Source organism: Sorex fumeus, unplaced genomic scaffold (genome assembly GCF_029834395.1).
Source record: "Sorex fumeus unplaced genomic scaffold, SorFum_2.1 ptg000008l, whole genome shotgun sequence".
Taxonomy (NCBI): domain Eukaryota; kingdom Metazoa; phylum Chordata; class Mammalia; order Eulipotyphla; family Soricidae; genus Sorex; species Sorex fumeus.
The window spans coordinates 30,268,886-30,293,679 of record NW_026606065.1 but is presented as its reverse complement, the minus strand read 5'-3'; the positions used below and the strand labels follow the sequence as shown (position 1 = coordinate 30,293,679).

The 24,794-nt window shown below is 53.5% G+C and overlaps 1 protein-coding gene across 5 annotated transcripts in view; it reads right to left on the bottom strand.

Moving 5' to 3' along the window:
• DOCK9 (dedicator of cytokinesis 9) overlaps positions 1–19,824 on the bottom strand; it is a 254,379-nt gene extending 234,555 nt beyond the window's left edge. For all 5 annotated transcript variants that reach the window (XM_056108397.1, XM_056108448.1, XM_056108475.1 and 2 more), the window contains exon 1: positions 19,622–19,824. In XM_056108397.1, the coding sequence (XP_055964372.1) occupies positions 19,622–19,747 (126 nt within the window). In that variant the 5' untranslated portion in view covers positions 19,748–19,824. The remainder of the gene's footprint in view (positions 1–19,621) is intronic.
• Positions 19,825–24,794: the final 4,970 nt, after the last annotated feature.

Genomic DNA, 24,794 nt, shown 5'->3' with positions numbered 1-24,794 from the left:
CCCGAGCACCACCAGGAGTAATTCCTGAATGTAGAGCCAGGAGGAACCCCTGAGCATCACTGGGTGTGGAAAAAAAAAAAAAAAACACAGGAAACAGAGATAGGAATCCCTTCCCTGGACAAAGGTTGCTCTGAACACCAGGAAGCAGGGAGATAACTGGCAATCCCGGGCGGGCACTCACGGATTGCAGCATCACCCATTCCAGATGCTGCAGGGAACCCAAGGCACGACTGCCTGACTCTGCTCCCTCTCGGCCAGCCAGAAAGAGCATCAAACTCCCCTGATGGTCTGGGAGGCTCACTGTGAGTAAAATAACAACAATCAGGTGCCAACACCACCAGTGTTTTTTGTTTGGCTTTGATTTTTGGTTGGGAGGGGAAGGGGAGGTCACACCCGGAGATGCTCGGGGGTTACTCCTGGCTCTGCACTCAGGAATCACTCCTGGCAGTGCGCAGGGACCAGACGGATGCCGGGGATCGAACCTGGGTCAGTTTCATACAAGGCAAGTGCCCTCCTTGCTGTACTATCACCCTGATACCCACCAACTTTACCCAAAAAATACTTCCTGCACAAAACCTCTTTGCTTCACATCCTCAAGACCTCTTGCCTACAAAGTCATCCCTACAGCCCTGCATTCTGCCCCCATCCACACCTCGCCACGAAGCTCCAGTGCTCACATTCTGCACACGAGCAGACTGTTCTTCTCGTTACTCCCTACACAATCCCGTGTCACAGTTGCTTACAAAGCATTCACACTGGATTAGGTATTAGCAGGAATCATAGATGGTTTAAATGCAGGGTTCAGAGCAACAGCACAACTGGAGAAGGTGTTTGCCTTGCATGTGGCCGACCCCGTTCTATCCCCAGCTCCACAAATGGTCCCCGAGCCCCCTGCCAAGAGTAAGCCCTGAGTACTGCTGAGTGTGACAAAAAAAAAATAAAAATAAAAAATAATAATAATAGTATATTGTACAAAGATGGTCTCTGCACTTCAAAAAAATCAGTACTTTAAAAAAAAAAAAGGAGCCAAACCTACCAGCTATACCATCCTCCTCCTCACTGCAATCGGCAGGAGTTCTGCTAATCCGAGCCTCTTCCACAGCCCCTGAGACCCCAGGGGGGCAGCGCCATGCAAATCTGTATTCCCAGGGAGCAGCAAGGCAGGGACGGTTTTGCATAAAAACTGACTTCATGCCGCTCTCATAAACCAGGTTATTTTTAATCTGGGACTTTAAAAAAGTGAGGGGTTTTTTTGAAGAAGAAGAAGAGGCTTCACAGTGCTTGCACTCTGTAGCATGTGAAGAGCTACAGTGCCGGGCTTCTGGACTCCTCAGCAAACATTCATGGGGCTAGTGGGGTGCTCTGTTATGCGTATTTGGTGGGACCACACCCGCTGGTGCTCAGGGCTTACTGAAGACTTGCTCCCGATGATGCTTGGGGACTATATGGGATTCCTGGGCTTGAACCCAAGCAGAACGCCCTTCCCACCACACTATCACTCCAGCCTGCGAGGCTATTTTTAAACACAAGTTCCAAATAGCTTCTGGGGATAATTCAAGACATACTCAAGATCCAAATCTTAGGGGGTGGGGGGCATTTGTACTAGAGAGCATATTCAGATGCGCCAGAGAGCAATAAATCTCTTAAACACCCAAAGCATTCTCCTGAGTTAAGTTTCAAAGTCAATGAGCCATGCCTTACTGAAAAATTTTCATTTGGGGACCATTGGGGATGCTAAAAGCTACCTTCAGAAACAAGTCTGGAACGATAGTTCCATGGGTAGGGCACTGGCCTTGCACGAGGCCCACCCAGGTTCCATCCCTGGCATCCCCTCTGGTCCCCGGGGCAATGCCAGGAGTGATCCCAGAGCACAGAGCCAAAAGTCTCGTCAGGTGTTTACCCTTAATACTGGCTGAGCACAGAGTCTGGCTGGGGCACAGGCAGGAGGATTTACGGACAGCACATGGCCAGGGTCTGGGGGCTTTGCGGGTGGGAGGCTCCTATTTACTGCTGAGTCACTTGGACATCACCAAGAGCAAAGCCCAAGAACAGAGCCAGAATTGCCGCTGGGCACCGCCAGGTTTGGCCCAAGAAACAAAAAGGTGGGGGGGGGGGGGGGAGCGAGAAGGGAGCTGTAGTCAAACCTCATGTCTGTCTGGTAACTGTTGTCACTGAGTCAAAAATGGTCTAAATCTGGGCTAAGGAGGTGCCTTGGGGCTGGAGCGATGGCATAGTGGGTAGGGTGTTTGCCTCACACACGGCCAACCCAGGATTGATTCCCAGCATCCCATATGGTCCCCTGAGCACCACCAGGAGTAATTCCTGAGTGCAGAGCCAGGAGGAACCCCTGAGCATCGCCGGAGGTGACCCAAAAAGGAAAAAGAAAATAATAAGGAGGTGCCTTATAGGAGACCTGGCTTCAATCCCCAGTGCTGCAAGAGAAAGGTCGGGACCAGAGAGATAATCCAGTGGGCAGGGCATTCGCCTTGCACAGTCACGCTGACCCTGGTTCAATCCCCAGCATCCCATATGGTTCCCTGAGCACCACCAGGAGTGATTCCTGGGCACAGAGCCCGGAATGGCCCCTGAGCATTGCCAGGGGTGGCCCCAAACAAACAAAAAATAAAATCAAATGAAATAGCAAACAAGTCGGCCACCAGAGAGATAGTTATCAGGGTCAAGGTACAGGCCTTGCACAGGGCTGACCCAGGTTAGGTCCATGAGGTGCCCAGCACTGCCAGGTGAGGATTCCCTGGTACCAGAGTCTGGGCAGCAGCACATCCTTGGGCCCTCTCCTGGAACTGCTGGTAGGGGGATGGGCTGGGGGCAAGAATCACAGGGCACCCTCAGGCTGCCTGAGCACTGCTGGGGAAAAGCCCCCTCAAAAGTCAGAATGGGGGCCGCAGAGATAGCAGAGCAGGGAGGACGCTTGCATTGCACACAGCCAACCCGGGATTGAGCCCCGGCACCCTGCATGGTGCCGTGATACCTAGATGCAGACTCAGGAGTAATCCCTGGGGCTGGAGAGATAGCACAGCGGGTAGGGCGTTTGCCTTGCACGCGGCCAACCCGGGTTCGATTCCCAGCATCCCATATGGTCCCCTGAGCACCGCCAGGAGTAACTCCTGAGTGCAGAGCCAGGAGTAACCCCTGTGCATTGCCAGGTGTGACCCAAAAAGAAAAAAAAAGAGTAATCCCTGAGCATCACAGGTGTGGCCAAAAAAAAATTGTTTTAATAGTTAACTCAAATAACAGTAGTTACTTCTGATCTCCTTTGGGGTACGGGGGGGTGGGGAGGGGAAAATTGTGATTTCAGAAAGTTTCCTTTAAAGAATAAAGAAAATTGAAACAACTAGAGGAATATATTGAAAGCCTTGGGAAGAAAACAGTTAACTATCCAGCGAATTCTAGCTAGTATAATAGTTTATAGATGAATCTAATATACTCTAAATATTATGGCACCTCTGTTATCCCCAAGGGAACTCTGTCTTCTGCTTAAGAAAGCAGCAATATGTTAGCATGGTGGATTAAATCAGTTCTCTAAACAATCTCAGAAGCGCAGCCCTCTGCAATAGCATGATCTGAACCCAACTGTCATTTATACTGAATATTTATTTTAGCCGAGATAGAGCAGCCTTGTGAAGTCGAATGACCTAAATTAACGGAGTTTATTCTACACGAAGAGACTTCTAGGTTAATAGGCCGGGGGCAGGCAGCTTTCTCCAGTCTCATAATTATTTTGCCCAAAGTACATATAAAGCATGAACTTCTGACCCTTAAGTAACATTATTTCACTACTAAATTATGCGTCCTTCTTCAGTAAGTTACTGCTGGGACCTTTTAGATGCAGCCTGTAATTCCTGCTTGTTCTTATTCCCTTTCCTCCTAATACCCATTAGAAAGGAGGAGGAACAGCACTGCCAGCCTCACCCGCAGGCTGCCTTGGGAGTAATGAGCTCTACAATCCGGAGCAGCTCGCAGGCACAAACAGAAGCATCACGATCGGGTGTGATTCGATTACCAGACACTTGCTGAAATCCAAGGGTAAACTAAGTAACCCCGGAGATGGCGTGTGGTCAGTGAAACCATGCTGGACCAGGAGTCAGCAAACTCGATTTTGTTCCGGACTAATAATAGGAACCAGTGTTATAACCATAGACAAATCATCCTCATCTGTAAAATTAAGAAGCGGAACAACATTAACCTCCAAACACATTTTTTTTTTCACTTCCAAAACAGTATGATTTCATTGTCACGCCGTGAACTCCCCACAACCCGGAGAGTTCGGAGAGTCTGAAAGCACAATCCACACAGATGTCTAACGCTTCAGATGAACCCTCTGAGAGGCACTGAATGAACAATTCATCCCCTTGCGGCCACGGTATCTGTCAGAGAGAACCCTTTCCAGGCAAGTGTCTCAACTTCAGCGCCTCAAGCTCAAATGGTAGCTTCTTCCCCGCATCTCTTCTTCCTTTGTGGTTTTGGGGCCACCCCAGCAATGATTGGGGTTCCCCCAAAGTGTTCAGGGGACCACACAGTATCAGGGATTGAATCTGGGGCTCCTTCATGCAGAACACACACTCAGTCCATTGGGACAGATCTCCAGCACCCGCCAGTATGTGTGGGTTGGGTTTAAACACACACTCAGCCCAGATTAGTACCAGGAATTTTGCTCCATGAATGGAAGGCCAGCCACACGTTCTAGGTGAAGAGGAAGCTCAGATAGAGAAGAGAGCACCAAATGAAGGGTGTTGTGAGGACCCTCCCAGGGTGGGAGAAGCATGCTAAAAGTAAGTCTATAGACCAAACATGATTGCCACTCAATGCCTCTCTTGCAAAACACAGTACCCAAAAGAAGAGAGAGAGAACAAGGGGGAATACCCTGCCACAGAGGCAGGATGGGACGGGGGGATGGGGGGTGGGGGGGATGCTGGGACCCGTGGTGATGGATGACGGGCACTGGTGGAGGGATGGGCACTTGATCATTGTATAACTGAAACCCAAGCACAAAATTTGTAAGCCTATAACTGTACCTCATGGTGTTTCACTAATAAAAAAAAGAAAAAAAAAAGAAAATTAAAAAAAAAAAACACACATTCAGCCCAAAGAGTCTCTAGCAGCCACAGATTTCCAGCACCGTCCAGTATGTCTGCGTTGGGTTTAAACACACACTCAGCCCATTGAGACTCTAGCACCCAAAGATTTCTAGCACCCATAGATCTCCAGCACCCTCCAGTATGCCTGGATTTAGGCCATACCCAGCTATGCTCAGGGCTTATTTCTACGTCTGCCTGTGCTCAGAAATCACCGGGGACCACAGGCGGTGCCAGGGGTTGAACCAGGCTGGCTGCGTGCAACGCAAGCTCCCTACCCACTGTACGATCTCTCCAGCCCTCAGTATTACTTGGAACGGTCAGTGGAGGAGAAACTCATTCTTCTTCCCAGCCACAGAACATGTCACCCTCCCTTCTACAGTTTTTCAAATCTGCTCATACTTCAGAGATAATCCCTGTTCTCCATGCCAGAGATTAAGCCAGAGCTCATCATCACCCGTCTCTGGCTTCGGTCTTCACAAATACATCGCCTTTCTGTGTTATAAATAGTACTGAGGAGCTGCAGAAACTGCGCGCTGACTCGTCTATGAATGAGGAACATGAGTCAAAGTACATGTCACAATCTAAAGCACACCCAGGAAATCCTGCATGCCAAGAGCATCTACTAACCACTCACAGTGACACAGGTGTCACAGATCTAGAACGCATCCAGACACATCTTTCATTCTGCTAAGAATGAAACCGAGACTCTGACTTTCCAAAGCCAAATGAAGGTGATCAGAGGGCAAGTGGGTTTAAAACTATCTATCTGGGCCCAGGAGACAATACAAGGGTTAAGGTGCTGCCTTGCATAAGGTCGACCCAGGTTTAATCCACGGCACCACATACAGCCCCTGAGTACTTACAGGAATGATTCCTGAGGACAGAGCGAAGCGTAAACTCTGAGCACTGCCAGAGTACTCCAAAAACCAAGAAAAAAAAAAGCTTTTAACTTGAAAATTAAAGTGAAGGGGCTGGAGCGATAGCACAGCAGGTAGGGCGTTTGCCTTGCACGCAGCCAACATGGCTAACACGGGTTCGATTCCCAGCATCCCACATGGTCCCCCAAGCACCGCCAGGAGTAATTCCTGAGTACATGAGCCAGGGGTAACCTTTGAGCATTGCCGGGTATGACCCAAAAAGCAAAAGAAAAAAAATTAAAGTGAATTGTTCCATATATGCCATTTATAATGACTCATAATTCAGCAAGATAAATTTCTTGGAACACCTGTACATACATATGAAGCTTTTTTTTTTTTTTTTACTTTTTGAGTCATACTTGGCAATGATCAGGGGTTACTACTGGCTCTGCACTCAGAATTACTCCTGGCAGTGCTCGGAGGACCCTATGGGATGCCAGGGATTGAACCCTGGTTAGCTGCATGAAAGGTGGATGCCCTCCCCACTGGACTATCACTTCGTCTCCCCCCCCCCATATTTTCTATTAAGACAAATTTCTGTAGATAGAGGATGTACCTGAGTCCCCTACATAAGACTGCAGGAATAAATGCTATATGGCCATAGAGACTGTGTTCATGAACATCTGCTTTCAGATTCGCTTTCAGGTTGACATTCAACAAACATTCATCTGCATTAAATAAACAGGCAACCCACCTGGTCAGCCCACCCCTACTTCCTGGCTTGTATTGATCCGGGCTGATTTTGGAGAAAAGCAGGACTGAGAGTTTGAAACAAGCCTCTCCTGCCTCTCCTGCATCTCAAAACCCATCAGACAGTAAATATGCTTGAGAGCAGTTCACCAGGGAGTGAGAGCACCCAAGAAAGAGTAAGAGAGAGAAACAGCATCCTACCCGGTGGGGTTTCTGGATGACCCCAGAAACTCACAACTTGTGGCTTCAAATAAATGAACGACTAAATACATAACGCGAACTCGCAGCTGTGAGCTCTTGTACACATCCGAGTTCTATAGTGCTGGTACAAACAAAGACTTTGCCAAGAAGGAAGGGCTCTCTGGCGCGGATTCTAGTTTGGAGTCACTGGCATCCCGACTTGGGGGTAAGAGTCCTTCCTTCCACCGCGTGCGGCTCTCTCCTGCCTCTGCAGGAGTCTGTCTTCTCTCCCAAACACGTTTTGCCTTTTCCTTCTCCCCTTTTTATAAACATTCCTTTACTTCCAAGATAAATACACAGATGGGACAAGGGTGATAGCTCCAAGTACTGGAGTATATGCCGAGCATGCACGGGGCTCCAAGTTCGGTTCCTGGCACAACAGACTTCCACCAGGCATGGCCCTGGTGGTTCCCAGCACCACTGGGCTCAAGGCAGCATCAGGACCCTGCATAGAATCACCAGTGCACCCCCAGGAATGGCCCCTGAGCCCTGGCAGCACAGGGTAGAGGGGTTTACAGGGACAGACTAATAGCACAGGAGTGAAGAATCTCGCCTGACATGCTGCCAACTCAGGCTGATCCCTGCAGCCTCTGAGCTGATGCACTGACCACCTGAACAGTCTTCGTCTACCAAAAGGCCAGGAGGAGGCCAGATTCGAAGTGAACCATCCTGGTTTTGGTTTTGTCTTGTTTTTGTTTTGGGAGTGTTTTTTGTTGTTATTGTCGTTGTTGTTGTTCTTTTTGGTTTTTCTGCTTGTTTGCGGTCACACCCAGCAATGCTCAGGGGTCACTCCTGGCCTCTCACTCAGGAATTACTCCTGGCAGTGCACGGGGGATCATAAGGGATGCCAGGGATAGAACCTGGGTAGCAAGGTAAAAACCCTCCCCATCCTGCTATCTTTTCAGCCCCTCCATAAGGACACATTCTCACGCACAGGAATATCACTGGCTGTATCAGGTGCCAATGAAAATCCAACGATCTACCAGGGCCTATGTGTTCTGGCCGAGGGAGGGAGGGAGGGAGGGAGGGAGGCTGTCCGGAAGGGACAGATACATGAGAGAGATGGGGGCTGTGGGGAATTCCCTCATGAGAACCTGAGATGCACAGAGGGAGAGTCTCTGGGGTCCGCTTACTCACCCTCCAACTATTTACTGCCAGGCCCTGAGGAAGCTGAGATAAACAAGCGGCTCGGCGAGAGAAACGCTCATTCAACAAACATGCCTACGGATAAGACCTCAACAGCGCTGCCTGTACAGAGGAAACCCATGGGCAGGTGGGCACAGCCCTGCGAGGATGTGGACTCTGAAGAGGGAGGCCAAGAGGACGCGCGGCCTGGGCAGAGGGAACAGCTTCTGCCAGGACCCCGGGGCAGGGGAACGCCTGGGGCCAGGCATGGAGGGAAGGAGAGAACGGTGCCCACTCAGAACAGCAGAGTGCCAATGAAGAAGCCTCTAGCCAGGGCAGTTCGACGCTCTGGGCTTAAGAATGAAGTGAGGGGCTGGAAGGATAGCACAGTGGGCAGGGCATTTGCCTCACAAGCGGCCGACCCGGGTTCGATTCCCAGCATCCCATATGGTCCCCTGAGCATCGCCAAGGGTAATTCCTGAGTGCAGAGCCAGGAGTAACCCCTGAGCATCGCCGGGTGTGACCCAAAAAGCTAAATAAAGAATGAAGTCAGAGGGAACCAGAGATAAAGCAGCGGGGCAGGCGCTGGCCTTGCACAGCCAGCCAATCTGGGTTCGAGTTCCAGGTCCCTATATACTCCCCTGAGTTCTGCCTGGAGTGATCCTTGAGCACAGAGCCAGGAGTAAGCGCCCAGCACCACCAGGTGTGACCCCAAAACCAAAAACTGAATTAAGAATGCGTGAGCTCGGAGGGGTGGAAGAGACAGGGCAGGGGCCCTCCTGCCTTACAGACAGCTCCCCACGACTGCATGGGGTCCCCGAGCCCCCGGGATCTCTCCTGAGCAAAGCCAGGAACAGACCCTGAGCCCCGTCGGGCGTTGCCCCAAAACAACCCCAAACACACCACCACCACCCCTCCCCGCACACCGGGAAAGAACAAAGTGAGAATGGCAGTAAAGTGACCAGGGTGAGGAGGGCCTTCAGCCACACCGCTGTGGTGGGGGGAGGTGTGAGCACTGCTCAGCAGAGCCCCGATGCGCCCTACAAGCTCGGAGACAGCAGCCAAGACACAGCATCACATCCCCCGGACCACACAGCGTCCCAGAGCACCACCAAGGGTCCCACCCAAGCACAGAGCCTGGAGCAGCGCCTGAGCACTGCTGGGCATGGCCCAACCTCCCCCCACCCCCCAAAAGAGAGAGAGAGGGAGAGAGAGAGAGAGAGAGAGAGAGAGAGCGCAGCCAAGTACCCATGTCAAGAGGTTATCAGAAAAGCCGGTTGAGGCTGGGGAAACATGAGAGGCGAGATAAAGCTTCAGGACCTGGCAGGAAGGCGAGAGTGAACGGGAAGCCCGACTTCTATGAACAACGCACACGGGGCCCTTTAGGGGTGCCCCTGGCGAGACACACGGCCCTGGGAGTGAAGAAGACAAAGGGAGAGATTTCCCGAGAAATACTGCCAAATCCTGGTGATGGGAGGTACGAGTGTGTACATGCGTGCGTGTGTGTGTGTGTGTGTGCGTGCATGCATGTGTGTGTGTGCAAGCATGTGTGTGTGCATGTGCTTGCGTGCAGGACCAGGAGCTGAGATACACCCCATATTGTAAGGACACAAGCTAAATGCAGGTCCGGGAAGCCTCAAGTGCTGCCATGGTCACTTACCCCCACCCAGGCCCTTTTCCACACTAGAAAGAAGAATCTTTCTAGCTCAGGTCTCTAAAAACAAACCCCCAGGGCTCGGGCACAGTCCGCCCCCCGACATCCAGAGACCAGCAGGAGTCGTCGGCACCTCTAGCTAGTTAGCTTGCACTTAGTTGAGATTTTCTCTTTTCTACCCTGCACGCTCAGCACTGTGGCACCAGACTAAAGTAGAGGAAGAAGGAAGAGAGAGAGAGCAACGAGGGTCCCAGGTGCCACGCAGGGTCCCCCAAGCACTGCCGGGAGGGACCCCTGAGCAGAGACCCTGGAAAAGACCACCTGGAGCGTAAGTGAACCCTGCCACACTTGGGAAAAAGTCCCAGGGCTGTAAGTGGAGCTGATGAGGGGGAGCATGTCCGGGTTCTCATGGCCAGACACAGCTACGCCACAGCTAGGTCAGGGACCTGCGGGGATGAGACCCCCCCAAAATACCCTGGGAATGGGGCACCTGGTGCCAGAGAACAGCCCTGCCAACCACTCCTTGCAAAGACCATTTTTTTAATGTACCACATATATTTTATTTATTGAATCACTGTGAGATACAGCTACAAAGCTTTCATGTTTGTGTTTTAGTCAGTCAGATAACGATCGAACACCCATCCCTCCACCAGTGCACATTTTCCACCACCAATGTCCCCAGTATACCCCCCCCCACCCATTCCACCCCTCCCCCTGCTTCTATGGCAGACAATTTCCCCCATACTGTCTACTTTTGGGCATTATGGTTTGCAATAGATACTGAGAGGCTATCACATTTGGTCCTCTATCTACTTTCAGCACACATCTCCCATCCTGAGCGATCGCTCCAACCATCGTTGTCTTAGTGATCCCGTCTCTCTCCCAGCTGCCTTCTCCCCCAGCTTGTGAGGCAGGCTGCCAACCATAGGGCAATATTCCTGGTCCTTGTCTCTATTGTCCTTGGGTGGCAAAGACTTTCTTTCTCCACAACTCTGCACATGAATCAGGCAAAACCAGCATTTTGGGAGCTGACGAGAAAGCAAGTCCAGGGGTGCTGCCTTGCATGTTTGATCCCTGGTGCCCGGTCCCCTGAGCACCCCCCAGGAGTGGACCCCTCTCTCTCCCACCAAGCCCAGGGCGGGAACTCCACCTCCCCTCACCAAGGCTGGCATTTCTTTACCTTAATAAGCCGCAGGTCAGGAGAGAGTCTCTCCCTCACCACCAGCCTCAGTTCCCAGGGAAGCATCCCCACAGGATTGGGTCGGACCAGTCCTGCCGTGAGCTTCCTTTGCTGGCACTGCACACGGGGCAGGAGGCAGCTGGTTGGCACTGGCAGGCCCTACGCTTTACGCTGCTCTCCACTACCACACTTACGCCCTCTTTCTGGAGCAGAGCTGGGGGTTCCAGCCGGCAGGGCGGGAGACAGAACTTGGTTTCAGGCTTGCCAAGCCAGTTCCTCTGTCCCTGAGCTGCCCTGGGGTCCTGCCTTAGCTCTGGGCTGTCTAACAGAATCCCTTGCTCCAGGGGCTGTCTGTCCCTATCACTGATGCAGTCTCTTCCCTTTTTCAGGGGGGAGGGGATTGAGCCATCAAAATGCTCAGGGGCTGGTTGCCCTCAGAAATTACTCTTGGGGCTGGATTGATAGCACAGCCTAGGGCATTTGCCTTGCACATGGCCGACCTGGGTTCAATTCCCAGCATCCCATATGGTCCCCCAGGCACTGCCAGGGGTAATTCCTGAGTGCATGAGCCAGGAGTAACTCCTGTGCTTAACCAGGTATGACCCAAAAAGCAAAAAAAAAAGAAAATAGAAATTACTCTTGGCGGTGCTCAGGGATTGAACTCGGGTCAGCCTCGTGCAAGGTAAGCGCCTTTCCCGCTGGGCAGTCGCTTGGCCCTTCTCCGCGTGGTGTCTGCAGTGTGGAACTCCCAGCACATCTTTCAAAGCCAACTGAGATATAGATAAACTAAGCACGTTTCTACTCCTAAGCTTCAAGGTTTGACTCAGAGCTCCTGGGGCTGACGACATACGGAACAAGTGGTTGGAGTGTTGACACAGCCCGGCAGTGGACAAAGTGATGGGGACACCTGGTCAGAGGCAGTGTCCCTGCAGACCAAGAGTCGGGCTGTGAGCCGGAGGTGGCCCCTGCACAGATCCAGGGCACAGGAAGCACTCAGTGTAAGTACTCAATACGGTAAGTGCCTGAGGCATGCTGGCTCCGAATATAAGGAAAATAACCCCAGGCGAGTTGAAACCCTCCTCCGTGGAGTAGAGCCGCAGTGACCACCAGACGCAGCAATGCATTCTGAGTCTGTCCCCAAAAAGCAGGAAGACATTCCCATGCAGAATCACACCCCGTGTTCGTTGCATCACCCTTTGTCATTGCTCTGCCCTGATCACAGAGACAGAGAGACAGGACAGGGTTCACGGTGCTCACCGTGCCCACAGCCGAGCCCAGTTCGAACCCCGCACACCACCAGGAATGACCCCTGGGCACGGAGCCAGGAGAAAGCCCTGAGCATGGGCGAGCTGTGGCCTAACACTGCCCAAGCTCACACCCACAGAAATACGAAAACTACCTAAGTCAGACAGACCATAAATAGGTGAGGAAGGAGGTGGGGTGTGATCAGACACAACAGACAACACTCAGCTAATTGTTTTAATGACATTTGCCATCTGCGCAAAAGAAAACCTGGTTGGTAATTAAGTAAAATAAGTGAGAAGTAAAATAAGAAAGAAGTAAAATTTTAAAAAAAGACACGTATTCAATGATTTCAACCCTGTGTGTGCTACAAGGAAGTAAAAATCAATGAACAAAACAAACAAAATGAGAGTAAACCAGCAGTCAGGGACAAAAGAAGTTGGGTTTACAGAGGGCTGGCAGGGGCAGGGAAAAGGGGGGCGGGCAGTATTTGCTCTGAAAAAGAGACAAATAAGACCGCTGATATTTTCTTTCATTAACAAGCGGAGAGTTTACTCTAGTTAAGAACTTACTTGACATTATCTGATTTCACCTTTTAAACCGCTCTTCAGGCAGTTAAGACCTAAGAATGATCTGAGAATTAGTGCTCAGATGAGCAAATTTAGGTTTCAATGAAATAATTTCCTCAAAACCCTAGCAGCAAAGGCCAGGCTTCCAAACACCCTCAGCCCCGCCCCTGGGCACTGCTAAGTTCCAAGACTCAACACCACACCCCCCCCCCCCCAACATACACAACCAAATCTATATGAAAACAACTTAAGTCAGTCAAGAGACAATGGAATAAAGACCAATTTGACCAGGTCACCATCCCCCCTCCCCGTGCCACAGCCCAGGGCAAACTGGTTTTCTTCTTTACTTTCATGTCCAAAAAATGTTTCCCCACCCTGAGGTAATTATTCACACGTGTTTGTGTGATGATGTTTTTCTTTCTTTTCTTTTTTTGGGTCTTCCGCCACTCCTGGGGGTGATGGGGGCATCAGGCAGTGCTGGGGACCGGATGCAAGGCACCACACACACACACACACACACACACAAACACACACACTCACACACACACACACACACACTAAGGCAAGTGCAACACTAGTTTTTTGCAGGAGATTAAAAAAATAATAGGGACCGGAGTGATAGTACAGTGGGTAGGGCGTTTGCCTTGCACACGGCCGACCCAGGTTCGATCCCCGGCATCCCATATGGTCCCCCAAGCACTGCCAGGAGTAATTCCTGAGTGCATGAGCCAGGAGTAACTCCTGAGCATTGCTGGGTGTGACCCAAAAAAAGCAAAAAAAATTTTTTTAAATAATAATAATAATAATAAACACGCAGCCCTCTTGGCCAGAGCAATAGTTCAACAGGTAGGGTGCTTGCCTTGCACGCGGATGACCCAGGTTCCATCCCCAGTATCCCATATGGTCCCCCCAGAGTCCCACCAGGAGTGATCCCTGAGTGCAGAGCCAGGAGTAAGGCCTGAATATCAATCCCTAAGTCTGGGCCCCAAGTAAATGAAATCATGGCCCCTCTGTCATTTTCCACCAGCCCCAAATACTGAATGGGGCACCCGCCTTACTCAAAGGTGGCACCTGCGTGACCCTAATTGCTTACCCACTGGACAGAGGCCGGGGGTGGGGGGAGGGAGGGAGTCTCCCCTCTCATGGCATGGACACCCCCGTCCCGTCCTGGGCCGGTATGTCCAGGCCTACACAGGGTCTCCACGCTGTAAAATTCATCTTACTCGCCCCCAATGGCTCTGAGGGAAAAGCTCCCTGAGCAGCGTATCTTCCTTCATGGGTGGTTGGAGGCTCTTTTCTCAAATCGGTACCAAAGACACTCAGAAAAAGGAACACATTCTGGCACCTTCGCAGCCCATCCTGGAGATGGGCCTCCAACTTAGCAACCCTATTTCTCAAAACGTTTCTCCCCAAACGTCCCCACGCTCCTCTCTCTGTACCTTCGCGGCCCACCCACGCGCTGCATTCCAAGTATTTGCTCCATTCCTCAGACGTTTCTGGAAACTGCCGCCCTGATGTGTGCATCAGCCGGGTCCAGCACTGCCATGCTTCCTTCAGCCAGTCTTTCTCGGGCACCCCGATTCCTCTGAGCCAGAGTGGGGGTGTCCACCCTTTATGCTGCTGCTCCATCTTTCTGAAAAGGGCTGGCCGCGGTCACACTGGCATACTCCACTGCCCACAGAGACGCCTCGCACTGGGCACGACTGAATCGGTCCAAAAAAAGGGGGGAAAAATGTATTTGGGGGCTGGAGTTATAATACAGTGGGTACGGTGTTTGCGTTGCACACAGCTGACCCGGGTTCGATTCCCAGCATCCCATATGGTCCCCCAAGCACCGCCAGGAGTAATTCCTGAGTGCAGAGCCAGGAGTAATCCCTGTGTATTGCTGGGTGTGACCCCAAAAGCAGAAAAAAAAAAGTTTGAAGATTTCACAATCAGGGCCCTCCCCTTTCCAAACCAAAGCATCCCGCCTGGGCACTCATCCCCACCTCCCCCCACCCCCCCAGTCAAATGGACCAGAAACCAGAGGCACAGAACCTGCTGTAGGTGAGCGGGCCATAGCCGGGCCCCCGCCCTGCTTCCGGTTCTGGGTGACTCCAGTGAGGGTGGAGGGAGCGATCGGGCTGAAGCCGACACCAGCCTATCTGATGGGAAATGACAGCCGACAGGTTTCGCGTTACCTGAGGATTGCGAGGAGCAGCACCCTGCGCTCACGTGACCCCAAATAAAAAAAATGGAAACTTGAGGCAGCTGAACTAAAGCTGAGAAAGGCCAGAAGCCTGTGCTGTGGGAGAAGCCAAGCCCAGCATCTTCTGTCTGTCTGTCCTTTCTCTGCAGAGCCTGGAGGGGAAATCAGCGTTCAGCGCCTCTTGGCTTCTCGAGGAGGGCTGGCAGGGCTGGCCGTGGGAGGCGAGTCCGAAGCCAAGTCGATAAGATCAATAAGGCGGCCGGCAGCCACCTGACGTGGGCATCAATACCGTGTGCCTTTGTGGGGCACCCCCCCCCCCACAGCTGGAAGAGCACCGTCTCCTTGTGGCCGATTTCAGACCTTATCTGGAGGTCTGGGAACCCTGTCGCCATTAATGTACACGAAAAAGGAATTTTATGAATAGTCCCAGATCCAAATACCTACCAAACCACATCAAATCAACAGGTTGTGTCCTGAGAGCTGGGGGCAGGGGCGGGGGGGGGAGGGGGGCGCGGCGGGGAGGGCAGGGCGAACCAGCAAACCCAGAAGCAGCTGGTGCCAATACGTCCATGATACACCCACAGTCTCAGAATTTTCAGTCCTGCAGGGCCGGAGTGATAATACAACAGGTAGGGCATTTACCTTCATGCGGCCAACCCGGGTTCGATTCCCAGCATTCCATATGGTCCCCCAAGCACCGTAAGGAGTAATTCCTGAGTGCATGAGCCATATGTAACCCCTGTGCATCACCAGGTGTGACCCCCCTCCAAAAAAAAAAAAATTTAGTCCTGGGGCATCATATTCCTTTCCACCTACGCTATTAGGACATACTGTTTCATCTTGTTTTATTGGATGGGGAGGGTGCCCGCCAGGGGTGCTCAGGGGGATTCCAGGTGCTGTACTTGGGGGGGCATTGGTCAAGGCCAGCCGTGCTTGGGGACAGACTCAAACCCAGGTCCCCGGCACACAGAGATCACGCTCAGCCCGATGGCCTACATGACGTATTCTTTATCCGAACACCTCCGTTGGGGGCTGTTCTGGAGTGGAGTCCCAGCAGCATCACGGTTCCACCCTGCTCAGGGAGGTAAAGGTAAAGGTAAAGGCCCTCCCATTGATCGTCGATTTGCTCGAGCGGGCCCAGTAACGTCTCCATTGGAGACTTTGTTGTTACTGTGTCTGGCATATCGAATACTCTCGGTAGCTTGCCAGGCTCTCCGAGAGGGGCGGAGGAATCGAACTCGGGTTGGCCATGTTGGTCGCGTGTAAGGCGAACGCCCTACCCGCTGTGCTATCGCTGCAGCTCAGGGAAGGACCCAGATTTTCCTCGGAGGGTGAGCATATCATGAACAGTGCTCGGCCATTCTATGCCTGAAAGCTCTTAGCTGTGACGATGCCTCCTTCATTACCGAAAAGTCACTGCTGTCCCTACAGTGAGGAATACAACTAGCCAATGACTCTTTTTTTTGTTTGTTTTTTGGGTCACACCCAGTGATGCACAGGGTTACTCCTGGAGGTGCTTAGGGGACCATATGGGATGCTGGGAATCGAACCTGGGTCAGCCGTGTGCAAGACAAATGCCCTACCCACTGTGCTATCGCTCCAGCCCCGCCAATGACTCTTAAAGCAGCTTAGAATTCAAGCCTGGTTGGGGAGGGGGGGAGGGACCCGAAGTCTGAGGTGTGTGGGAGAGTGTGTGCTTTGCATGTGAGGCCCTGGATTGAAACCTGGCACTACAAAAAAAAAATACATATATATATATGGTTAAAAGGTTGGGGGGGGGGGGGGGCTTTAGAAATTCTCCAGTGTAATTCCTCAATTCAACAGGAGCCTGAGTCTGTGGGAAGGGACAGCCCTGGGGATGTCACCAGGATTGTCAAGGGCCCTGCCTCTAATCCGCCCAACAGCCAGGAGGTGTTACGAATTATACCATTCACAGGGGAAAAGTCGAGAACACCGAGACCCAGCCAGGCTAAGTGCCCATTATCACACACCTGGGAGGGGGCAGAAATGGAACTGGATCCAGGTGCTCAGACCCCAGAGCCCAGTTTGTTGGCACTGAGCCTCCAGGGTCCAGACCAGGATCCTTCCCCCAAGGGGGCCCCTTTCATCATCATGGTCAATTCCAAGTCTCCCAGAAGAGCAAATCATGCTTGAAAAGATCCATGCGTGAGGACTGATTAGAACAAATGACCGGAGACCCTGGCAATAGTACAGCAGGGAGGGCATTTGCCTTGCACACAGCCAACCTGAGTTCAATCCCAGCATCCCACACGGACTCCTCGAGCCCCACCAGGAGTGATCCCTGAGTGCAGAGCCAGGAGTAAGCCCTGAGCACAGCCGTGTGTGCCCCCCCCCCCAAAAAAAAAATCAAATATGAAAAGAACTGAATGATGCTATCTACTTTCATACTGTTTTGACGTGTGTTCCTTCAGCGGCTGCCTTTATGGCTCACTGAACTCTCTTTGTTTGGGTGGTTGTCCCTGAACTTCCCACCAGTCACTCATCAATACTGGGAGCGTGGGAAGAGCTAGTTAAATCCATCGCCTGTTTGTTTTCTCTTTTTAGTCCATCTGCAGAGTTGCTTTATTAGTCAGCCATTAAGGATACTCATGGAGCGTTTACTATGCAGGAGGGAGGCTGTCTCAGAGCTGGCCGGGAACAGCAAGGCTGTCATCCAAACGTGGGTCCTCACAGCAGGGACAGCCAGACCTGGGCCTGCTGGCTGTTCTACCTCCTGAGAGGATCGGGAGCTACCTTCAGACCTCCCCCAGGAGCCGCGTCGAGCCCAGAGCCACGGGGCAGGGGTGCCCGCACTGGCTTCCAGGCCGACTCCAGCGAGCATCAGCGGAAGTAGGCAAAGGAGATGGGGAGGGAGGTTTCTGAGAGCTGTCCCAAATTCCTCCTCCGGCAGGGCAGAACCTTCTCGACCGCACCTCCAACTCGCTCCCAGAGTCTCTCCTGGCCTCAGCAGATCCATGTGCCCCCTCCCCCCGACCCCCTTCTGGAGTGATCCTGTCGTGGGTCACAGAGTGTGGACGGCAGAGGAAGCAGCCTTAGAATGAGACAACAGCCGGGGGCAACCGGGAAGCAATACCGTGTGAGGGTGCAGAACTCTGCTCACCATGGGACTGGACACTGCGGGGCCACGATCAGAGGACCATCCTCTTAGGGGAAGGGTCTTCAAGGACTGTCACTGGCTCTGCTGTTCTAAGTGCTATGCCCAGATGGGCACCTCCACACTCCCAGTGGCACATTCACAAGTGCCCCCCCCCCCACCCCGTCCCTCCCACCAGCAATGCTGCACAATCATGGAACTTATTTGCTCGTCTTTGCCCTCGAATCCCTGCCGAAGACAGCCGCCTCCAGTAGACAGACCTCGGCTTTACGTGCAAACAGAAAAAATAAAATAAAATAAAATGTTCCCGGCTTTATCCTTCACCTGCACCCATGGAGCAGAAAGGCACGGAGATGCCCGGTGAAAACCTGAGGCCGAAGCAACAGAAACTGAGCAGGGTCTGGCATCACCCCAGCTCCCCGCTCAACTCCTATCTGAAAACCGATGCGTTTCGGTCAAATTAAGCCTCGGTGTATTAGTGATCAATTGTCTGCAGTTTGAAAAATCAGAGTGAGTTGGCAGACCTCAGGGGCTGAGAGAAAAGTCAAGGTGAGCTGAGTAGAAATCGCGAAGGCTCAGCTCCCATCTCGGCCAAGTCAAGTCTCCTGCTGCGACCCCGGAAGGATGCTTCCAGCTCTAAACCTCCGCCCCCAGCTTTAAATAGTCACCCCGGCCTGCAGTCCCACAAAGCGACCCCATCCCAACAAGGCCCGTCTTCTTGCCTCCTGCCAACGAACTCGAGTCCCAAACCCACAAACAAGCCCCTTTCAAGAAAACAAATGCCCAGGACGGCGTGCACGAGTGTTTCCAGCAACCAGCGCCTGCGCGCGTCTCCCCCGGCATCCCCCGGGTCCCAGTGCGCTGAGCGCCGCCAAATCCAGCAGGACCAAGGACTGGTTTGCCCGCGACCCGGGTGCGCAGCGCGCGTCCAAATCCAGCGGGACCGGGCCTGGCAGTGGAAAAGTTCATTGAAAACTTCATCTCCCTTACGCCCAGGGGCCTGTTCTGACGTTCTGCCACCGTCAGATTCATCCGGGGTTGCTGGCCCCGCTCCTGCCAGGGAGCGCAAACTCGGGTGTCGTTGGCGACCAGGTGCGATTCACCCCGGACGCCCCGCTTCTACTAAGCCTCCAGGAGAAGGCGGCCAAAACTCAAGATGCCGAGCAGGGGAGTGGGAGGCGGAGGGAAGGATGCCGAGCCCCCTGTTTGGAGTCTGATCGGTCCTAAGGAGTCCGCGGGACCCGAGCCCGGAAGCGTTCCGAGCCGGCGCGACCCCACCTCCACGCGCCCTCCTGCGACCCTCCGAGTTACAGGTGCCAAGACCTCCAATAGGGATGGGGGAAGTGGGCACGGGAGGTGATGGGGCAGGGAGGGGGGAGGAAGGGAAGAGACGGGAGGTGACGCCCGAGCCAGGGCACTGCCCAGAAGGGAAGGGGCGACGGTGGGGAGGTGATGAACAGACGCAGGGTGTGGGGATCTGGAAGTTGCTGCCTCTCCAGGATCTCCCCTCTTCAGCACCCGGGCTCCTTTCCCCGCCACCTCTCCCCCCTGCAGACCCAGCCGGCCCGCGACTCCGCCCCGGCCCGCCCGTCGCCCGGCACTCACCAGCAGCACGGAGCCGCGCACCACCTCCGAAACGCTCTGCCGCAGCTCGGCCGCCGTGCCCGGCTTACTCAGCGCCCGCGTGAACTTCCGAGTCTCCGCCGAGCCCGGGAGCTGCGGCTGCGACATCCTCGCCGCCGCGCTCGGCCCTGCGCTCCGGCCCCGCCGCGCCGCCGCCAGGTGCGCCCTGGGCGCAGGGCCCGGCCCGCCGCGCCCGCTCACGGCCGTCCGCGCGCTCCTGAGCTCCGTGCACCGCCTGGGCCGGCTCGGGCCGAGCGTGCGTGCGGCGCCCCCATGCCCCCGGCCTCCCGGCGCGGCCGCTCCCGGGCCGCCTCCTCGGGGCGGGGTGTCCGGCGCGGGGCGGGGCGGCCGCGCGGAGGCGGGGCTGGACGCGGGGCGCGGGGCGCGGGCCGGGCACGCTCCTCCGGAGCGCCCGAGACGAGTCCCGAGAGGCAGCGCCCTGGCTCGGTGCGCTCCCGGCGCCCTGAGGACCCCCGAGGCCACCGCAGGTTCGGGACTCGGCGACCTCCCTGAGCCCCATCCCTGAGTCCTCGGCGCCTCTGCGGGGACCGACGTTTCAGGGCAAGGAGGGGCGTCGCCTGCACCCCACCCTGCCTCGAGTTCCCCCTGGGCACCCGGGAAGCCCCCCGAGAGTTCGCGCAGACCCCGGCCGGCCGGGAGGTGACCTGCTGCGTCATCTCGGACGGGAGCCCCGCGGGTCACTTAGAAACGGGGGGCGAGGGCCCTGCGTGGCACGGGGAAGCGGGCAGCGCGAACCGCGAGCCCGGCAGGACCCGGAGCTGGCCTCCCTACACCTGGATGGACCTCCGCGTCACTCGATCTTCCCTGCTAGCCCACCGGGAGGGGACCCCCTCTTTTCCGAGGAGCCCGGGAGCAGGCTGCGCCCAGGCGGGGAAGGCGCGCGGAGAGCGCGGATTGGCGCTGGTCCCGCCGCGCAAGCTCAGTGGCTCAGCGCTGAGCGGATTCCCAGCGGGAGGGGGATGGAAATGTCCGTCTAAAAGGTGTCTCCGGTGATTGGTCGTATGGCGAGGCCACGCCCAGAGCCCGATGATGGATAGCCCCTCACCTACCGGCCGGGCATCCGGGGCGTGCGGGAGGGCGTGGACCACGCCTTGAAGGGAATCCCCGAGGCCAACCCTCATTGCCTGGATGCTGGGATGTCGCTCACGCAGCCGCGGTCCCGGCGTCCCATCCTACCAGAAAGTCTAACCTAGCCTTGCAGTAGCAGAACCTGGCAATCTAGGGCAGAAAGGCATATAGTTACGTTTTGAACTTCGCGGGTAGGGCTGGCACAGACTAAAACTAGGGGTTAGGGGAGTGAGCGATACAGCCGGTAGGGTTTCCCTTGCCCGGGGCCGACCAGGGTTCGGTCCCCAGCATCCATATGGTTCCTTGAGACGGCCCTGAGCACCACCAGGTGTGTCCCCCACCCCCCCACCCCCGTCCCTAAAAAAATCCTGAAGCTAGAGGTTAGGTATGCAGTCGGCACTTAATAAATGCTAGCTGCATTTGGATTGTTTTCTTCAAGCGTCCAGAGGCAGGATGTGGCACTGAGTGAGCAAGACAGGCAGGAAGATAAACAGGTCAGTAATGTGTGATAATAAAAACAATTCCACGCCAACCCATTTCCTCTGTAAGTAGGGGAATGGCTAAGGGCTTCCCAGCCCCTTCTGTTAGGAAAGTGGAACCGGGTGACCCCGATGTGGCCGGGCAGGGCAGAGGGCCTTCCCCAGATGCCCACAGAAAACTTGTTTTCAGTTCTGTTACTGTGCCTTACTAAGCGACACTGGACCAGCAGGTGCTTATCTGGGAACCTTAATTAAGATTTCCCTTTGACCTCTGTCTCTGGAGGAAGTCTCACCTGCAAGCACCTTCACCTGGCTAACTGCTTCTGTAGAAGGCAAACGTGTGAAAAGAGATAAAGTACACATGAGGTGAGGGTTTTCTTCTCTCCTTGCCGTTTTCTTTTTATGTAGGACTAAGGAGCTGGCCCGCAAGCCCTGGGATTAAGGCACGAACCTTGCCTGGAGCCAGCCCTAGTTCCGTCCTTGGCACCCCACATGATTCCCTGGGCATCGCCAGGAGTGGCCCCCAAGCATTTCCCAGAAGCATCTCCCAGGTGTGGCCAAAAAAATGTCTACCACACGCATGTGGCCATGGCCAGAGACTGGGAAAGCGTCCCTGGGATAGAGAGAGCCGCGCAGGGACAGGGCCCAGCCATGGTTCACAGGGAATGAGTAGACTGCGTGGGACCAGGCTGGGAGGTCGTTCACGTGACAGCGTCAGGGACAGGACCAGCGACGACGTCATTCACGGGTAAAGGAGAGGCTTGGACATCTGGGGAGGGACCCGGGCACATCTACTTTATCTATACCATAAACTAACTTTCAGCCTTCCGAGTTTTGTCTGCAAATCTTTCATACAATTCTCAAGAACCACACCACCCCAGTGCAGGAAAATCCACTTTCGAGCTGACTCCGCCAGGATTGATTCCTGAGTGCAAAGCCAGGAGTAACCGCTAAACATTGCCAAGTATGTCCCCAAAGAAGATATATATATAGGAATTTGTGTATATATACACATATATATACATGTTTGATTTGTATATAGGAGTAAATCAAAAAGCCCTGTGCCCAGAAAGAGTTTCCCCAAACCTCCTGATTTCACCCCAGCACTCCCTTGGCCAAAGCCTGGGCTGGCTTGCTGAGTCACCAGATCCTGGGACCAGCAGGCTTCTGTTTTGGATGCAAAGATTCCTACACAGTAGTCACCCTTGGCAATGTCCAGCCAGCCACAACTTCTGACAAGCCGAGCTGAAGGTCTGGAAATGTGAGCTCCTTAAGCCCAGAAAGCCGGGTTCTTCCTGCCACCTCACCATCTGCCTCTGCTCTCTGGGGACGTTTTGCTGGCATACATCTTGTTAAGTTGAAGGTGGCGTGCTCTGGGCCGTGATGAGTTGGATGTGGCCCCTCCAAGATAGACTGAAGCATTGATGGAGTCGTCCTGAGAAGTGAAGACACAGACAGACAGACACAGAGGCAGCCCTGGGAGCTGACATTGACATGACACAGATATCAGTGATTCATCTCAAGCTTTGGAATGCCATGGCTTGCTGACAACCCTGGGAAGCTGGATGGGCAAGGGATGGCTCCAACTGTGGGCCTTTGGAGGAGAACGGGGTCCTGCTCAAGTCTGACCCCAGGCTTCTGGGTTCCAGAACTCTGAGAACGAATTACATGGCTCAAAGCCGCCTGGCTGCAGTCACTTACCAGAGCAGCTCTTGGAGACAAAAATGCTCTTCCATAGGTTGGTTGCTTATTTTTTGTTTTGTTTGCAGGGGAGGCGGGGAGGGGATGTCTAGGCCATTCCTAGACAGACTAAATCAGGGCCAGGCCCAACAATGCTGTGCTGCTCAGGTCCAGCTGTGCTGGGTCCAGCAAGTGCTGGTGCTTAGGGGTCACTGGGGCCATTCCCAGGGATGCTCAGAGTGGGAGCAGCTGATGTGAAGGATGGAACTCGGGGCCTCAGCATGTGAGGCATGCATACCAGCTCTTCGAACTCTCTCCCCCTCTCCTAAAGGCTTATGTTCTGTTCCCAGCAGGGCTGTGAGAAGTCTCACACCTGATTCTTGGAGAGAAAGACAGAGCTTCCCTTTGGAGAAGGAACAACATACTCCAGGTGTGCTTCTGCCCTGGGATGGGGCGGGGATGGGGTTTAAGGTGTGAGGTTGGATCCACCCAACTGCTGCAGCCAGCGGGAGCTTCCCTGTCTTTGTCTTTGCAGAAGTCTAGGAAGAAAGCTTTCCTTTCCGCAGAGAATACCATGCTTAGTCATGGACACAATGGACGGTGGCAGCAAGTTTTGAACATTTTTATGCAAACGCCACCCAAATGTTTGTCATAAGAAGCACTCTCCATAGCTGAATGAAACCCTCTTACTCCGTCATTTCCTTATAAGGTTTACTTTAGTGTTTGTATGAGGCTTAATGGCAAGTGGTTTAAGATCTCTCCCAGATGGATCTTGAAATAGCAGCCATGCAGAATCACCTGTGAAGGGCCAGCCCTGTGGGTCGTGGCTCTCTCTGAGCTGGCCTCGCACACATCGCACTTCTAAAATAAACATCTCTGGCCGGGGTACTTGTAGTCCTAGCAAAGGCGAACCCTGTATTGAGCAAATGTTTTGAATGTAGAGTTCACGATTAGAAAATAAACCCTCTGACAAAGAAGCTGGAAGTTTCTGGTCATCTCATGATGACTAGCTTTTCATTGTAGTAAATACACTGAATGTTGAGTTCAGTGTCTTTGGGAGGAGGGCGGAGGGGTTTCGGCCACGCCTGGTGTTACTCAGGCTGACTCTTGACTCTGAGCTCAGGGATCACTCCTGGTAGCTTTGAGGGACCACATAGGCTGCTAAGGAAGGAACCCAGGTTGGCCGTGTGCAGGGCAAGTGCCTTAACCTACTGTACTATTTCTCCAGTCAAGTTGACTGTCTTTTCCAAAGTGTCTGGTTGAGTGGCATTAAGTCACACAAACATAACTGTCCTGGGCCTACCCATCTCCAGAACCTCATTGTTATCCCATCTAAAACTCTGTACTTCTGAAACATGAACCCTTCTCCCCTAGGGTTCCCTCCCATTTGCTTCCTGTCTCTCTGAATTCTGGCTACATAGGTCCCTCAGATAAGTGCAGTATTGGCATACTTGTCCTTATGCCTCTAACTTATTTTACTTAATATGTGTCAGAATTTCTTCCTTTCCTTTCTTGAGGCTGAACACTATGCCACCAAACAATAATCCACACATAAAAAGTGCACCCACCACCTGTTCACCCAGGAATTTTTGTTTGTTTGGTTACTGTGAGTTCAGCTGTGTGAACATGAATCTCTTTAGATCTCTCCCTCCCACTATACCTAGAAGTGGAATTTCTAAGCCCCGTGGTGATTTTATGTTTAATTAGGGGAGGAACCATGATGCTTTGGGAGGGGGCGGTGGGTGGGATCAAACCCAGGGCCTCACAGATGTGCTGTGCCACTAAAGCTGTGTCTCCATTTTACGCTTTGGCTTTGTTTTGTGGCTACCCCTGGTGATGCTCAGGGGTTACTCCTGGCTCTTCACTCAGAGATCACTCCATATGGGAGGCTGGAGATTGAACTCAGG